We start from the raw sequence: 5,000 nt of genomic DNA, 5'->3' as shown, positions 1-5,000 counted from the left end.
CAGGACTTCACTGATTTAATCACTCACAATAAGCACAATACAGACGCAAAACAGGCGTAAAATGATATTGTTTTATTTCTAGAATATATCTCAATATCAAGTTACAGAATTTTCAGTTACAGACTTCATTCAGACTTCGACATCTTTCAAATTATTTTATATCAACATAAAGTTTTCAATCACATTCATATAGTTTCATATTCCATAATCATTCAACTTTCAGCAATTCTGTTTTTCGTCGGCTTTTCAGCATCAGCATTCACACGCATTATCTGCAGTAAATGTATTTTCTATTTACACATTTTTAAAATATCTCACAATTTTGACACAATTGTATCTTGATTTTGACTTTTTATTTCATATATACTTTTAATTCATATTTAAAAAAAACTTCATCTTACAAGTATGACTCTTGTATTTTTACTTTCATCTTAATATAGATTTTTTTAAACTAAGTTATGATCTCTTATCTCATAATTCGGACTTTTAATATCAATTTTGAAATGTACAACTTTTTATCTCATACTTTTGACTTTTAGTTCACAATTTAGGCTAATTTCCAGTAATCATTCAGACATAGTCTAAAGGGAGAACACGGCCTGACAGAACATTTCAAACCAAATCATATAGTTCTTTCTGTAAATTCAAGACTTCCCTTCTTACAAAAGTTTTCCCATCAAAATCTGAGGAACTTTTAGTTTGTGTTGATTCTTGCACCCCCTTTGGACAAAAGCGGTAGTGTTTTTACCACGCCAGCTGTTGTTCCTGGGTTACCGTATACCCATAACAAAGGTATTAAGAAAAACTATATAAAAATAGCATTCTTTGCACTGATGGTCTTGTTTGCTGTTATATGTCATTCATGATCATCAGAGGAACATTTAGACTGTTTCAGAAATATTTTAAAAGTTCCTCGTAGCACCTTAACTATGTTGTTGCCACATTCACAGACACCTTTACAGGTATAATCTTCATGGGGACTTTATCCCAAGTGGCAAAGTGTGGGAACAGTTTTTCTGTGAACCTACTGCAGAAGGTGTGTATACATTTGTTGATATCAAGATCAGAAAACGACAGAATGCCATTGTCCCAGTCCAGATCCACTCTGATCCTCTTGAGCTTCTTCTCCATTAGAACAACCACGGGCGGATGGGCCGTCGAGACCGCTTTGCAATCGTTACTCAAAAGCTGAATCTGCCATATTCCAGACCATTTGCATCCTCTTGTTCTGGTCGACTCTGCCAGCACACCCAGGGCCCATCTGTTATTGTCCCCAACCTCCACATCCCAGCTGTGAGTCCCTGAGTTAAAGCCCTCGGAGCCCACAACAGTGAAGTAGTAATCAGACCTTTCAGGGTTTTCTGGAAGATTCTGTTTCGGTCCGAATCTCACACTGGTCAGATCTTCAGACAGAGTGAGATCTGGATTTGCAGTGTTTGGGTCCAGAACCAGAGGAGTGTAGGAGACCATGTCCTTCATCTTGCTCCATATGTTGAAGGTCAGGTTGCCCAGGTGTTTGGCCTCGTCTATCAGAGCTCCTGAGAGCAGCTGTGGATCATCTGGCAGGGGGCGCTGCTGGACTCTGTCCACTGCAGCCTTGTAGTTGAGCAGGAATGAGACGTCTTCAGCTTTCAGCTGCTCCTCTGTGGCTCTGACTGTGTCTAAAAGAGCTGCTATCTCTCTGCTCAGAGCCTCCACCTTCTCCTTCATCATCTGACTCTTCTGCTCCTCTTCCTCCCTCATTGCAGCCATCCTGGCCTCCTCTTCCACTTCCAGAAACTGGTGAAGCTTCTTAAACTGATCCTTGATCTGCGTCTCTGTGCGTCGAGCCTGGACCTTAGGTTTAGGTTAAAAGAGAATAGAAAGATTAAAAAATAATAATAAACAGAACAAGTTGAATGAAACAACAAAATATTTAACCAAATAAACATGTCCCAAAAGAAGCAGTAAGAAGTATATACTTATTATACCTTTGATAAGGGTTCAATAATTAATAATCATGTATTGGCCTCCATTTTTAAGCGATTTCATCATGAGATTATAAACCATAAATACGCTCACACATATGCATAATATACATATTCATTTCCCCGTACATTCTACTACATCAAAGTGAATACGCTCATATGCACCATCACAAGTACATACGACAAAGAAAAATGTACACATAATGTAAATAACCTTCACGTGTTGTGCTGTTTGTTCAGACTTCTCCTTAACTTCTTCAAAGAGCGTTAACTTCTCCTTCAAGGGCTCCAGCGTTTCCTCAAGTTCCTTCTTGTGTTGTTCTACAGCTTCATTGATTGGAACGCATATGTGTCTGCCATGTTTCTCTGAATCTTTGCAAACGGCACAAACTGGCTGCTGATGGTCCAGACAGAAGAAATTGAGTTTCTCAGAGTGCACACTGCAGAGAGCCTCGGAAGTTTTCTGATCTCTCTCTTGTACGAAGGCCTCACACTTCTCCTTTAAAGCAAAGTCCGGAGGTGGGCGTTCCTTTGAAGATCTTCTATTACACACCGGACACTCGTGTGTTGGTTTCTCTCTCCACCAGTTCTGCAGACAGTCTTTACAGAAGCTGTGGCTGCACGACAGAACAACAGGATGTTTGAAGATGTCCTGGCAGACCGGACAGCAGAGATCTTCCTCTAACCTGGAAGACATTTTGTCTGTCTGTCTATCTATCTATCTATCTATCTATCTATCTATCTATCTATCTATCTATCTATCTATCTATCTATCTATCTATCTATCTATCTATCTATCTATCTATCTATCTATCTATCTATCTATCTATCTATCTATCTATCTATCTATCTATCTAAATATCTATCTATCTATCTATCTATCTATCTATCTATCTATCTATCTATCTATCTATCTATCTATCTATCTATCTATCTAAATATCTATCTATCTATCTATCTATCTATCTATCTATCTATCTATCTATCTATCTATCTATCTATCTATCTATCTATCTATCTATCTATCTATCTATCTATCTATCTATCTATCTATCTATCTATCTGTCTGTCTGTCTGTCTGTCTGTCTGTCTGTCTGTCTGTCTGTCTGTCTGTCTGTCTGTCTGTCTGTCTGTCTGTCTGTCTGTCTGTCTGTCTGTTTGTCAGTCTGTCTGTCTGTCTGTCTGTCTAATCTCTCACTCTCTTCTGCAGCCTTCGTTCTCGTCAAACAGTCCTTCAGTTTGTAGATTCACCAGCCGGTTGAAGTGGTCGTATTCCAGTGTTCCCTCCATTAGCTGTCCTCTATGCTTTCAGTCTGAGGTTGAATCATATCGTCTTTCACTCACTGCGTCAATAAAACGATAAAAACCTTTGTATCATGAGATGCGGAGCTTACATAGAGCATTTGAACTTTGGACTTGTTGACAGGTTTGTACATGTGAAAGAAACACATTAAAAAAATCTGTTGGTAGAGTGTGAGAGTGACTTAAAGGTGCACTATGTAGTTTCAGAGGAGGGGGGTTTGTTTACATTCACAGAGCCTGCAGTTAATTTACTAAACATATTTTCTCTACATGTCATTCTTAGTATTGAAACATTCTATCATCATAAATCAAAACTTATTTGTTGGGTGAGGAACCAAACATAAGACTAGAATATGTTAGTAAACCAAACTGTAGGCCCTGCTGCTGTAAACAACAACAACAGTGAAACAGTAACTTTTCAGGAAGCTTTCTAACTTCAAACAGTGTTCCAGGGATCACATTTTCCCTGTGAGGAAAGTTTGTTTATTCAGTTATGAGAATATACCTTAGAAAATGTTTCATTTCTCTGACAGACCCAGAGTTACACACTGCACCTTTAAATACATCACAATGCAGTCTGTTGTGAGACTGATCGCCAAAACCTTCTGTTGGGTAACTGAAGCTGAGGCACTCTAATGGTTCAGCTATTAACTTCTTTATGGTTTGGACATTGACATATTGGCAGGTGTCCATCTTCCTCTGTGTATTTTGTGACCCTGTGAATCACTTTGAGTGGCCTGAATTGTGTCTGAATTGTGTTATATAAATACACTTGCCTTGCCTCTGATATAATGGCTCAGACTGTGTGAACTTGAGATGCTATGAGGAAATCTCAAGAAAAATATATCCAGTACAGTATGTTTCTAGTTATGCAAGATTGAAGAAAACATGTATTTTATCCGCGATCACTGCACGAGAAATAAAAACACTCTGGCAACTTGTCTGAATGTCTCAACGTCATTGTTTTCAGCCACTCACTCTGTTCGCTGATTGGACAGCCAAAAATCTGGCTGAGAAAAACCCGCGGACTATAAAGAATATAAAATATACCACAGACCCAGACTGACTACTGAAGGGAAATGAAAATTGAGCGGAAATAGGTAGGCGGGCGGTGCCAGGCTAATGTATATGCTTTATTGACAGTGTGTCTACTCTGAAGAGGACTGAGCCTCTATGGGGGTGGGGGGGGGGAGGGGGGGTTGTGGTGTAGTGGTTAGATTGCCCCCCCACATACAGATGTAGAGGTACAGGCTGATCAATACATTGATTATTGGAGCCTTTAGTCTTTTCTAACAGGAGTTTAAAGCCTCCCGTCTCACACTCTCACAGACTCTCAGCAAATACCAGGAAGGGGATGTCTGGATTTTACTGATATTGACTCTAATCCTCCTGTTGTTCCTTCAATATTAAAGTCCTACTTCACCAGTGGGAATATGAAGGTGTAATGAACTCTGAGATCCTATGTAGTATAAATGTACAAACATTTTAGAAATCGGTTCATCCTAGCCTGAGAAAAGGCAGAAAGAGTGTTTTATGGTCTCACTGTCTAACCCTACATTTTGCCCAGTAGTGACATCACAACTGGGCAAACTGTAGAGTTAGGATTAACAGGACAGCTGGACCAAGGGAAGACTGAGGGAAGACTGAGGGAAGAAAAACCTCATTCATTATATTATAATAGTGATTTTATAATGATAGAACGCCAGTTCCATATGGGTGAAGTATTCCTTT

The 5,000-nt window shown here is 39.2% G+C and overlaps 1 protein-coding gene across 1 annotated transcript; it reads right to left on the bottom strand.

Annotated features, from left to right (window-relative positions):
• Positions 1-927: 927 nt before the first annotated feature.
• LOC307270155 (nuclear factor 7, brain-like) lies at positions 928-2,664 on the bottom strand (the record flags this gene model as incomplete). Its single annotated transcript, XM_080053323.1, has 2 exons — positions 928-1,836; positions 2,182-2,664. 2 exons carry the CDS (start codon positions 2,662-2,664, stop codon positions 928-930), a joined length of 1,392 nt encoding a protein of 463 aa, XP_079909449.1.
• Positions 2,665-5,000: the final 2,336 nt, after the last annotated feature.

The sequence above is a fragment of the Ammodytes marinus genome (assembly GCF_949987685.1).
Source record: "Ammodytes marinus genome assembly, chromosome: 25".
In the NCBI taxonomy this organism is placed as follows: Eukaryota; Metazoa; Chordata; class Actinopteri; order Uranoscopiformes; family Ammodytidae; genus Ammodytes; species Ammodytes marinus.
This window is presented reverse-complemented; position numbering and strand designations above follow the sequence as displayed.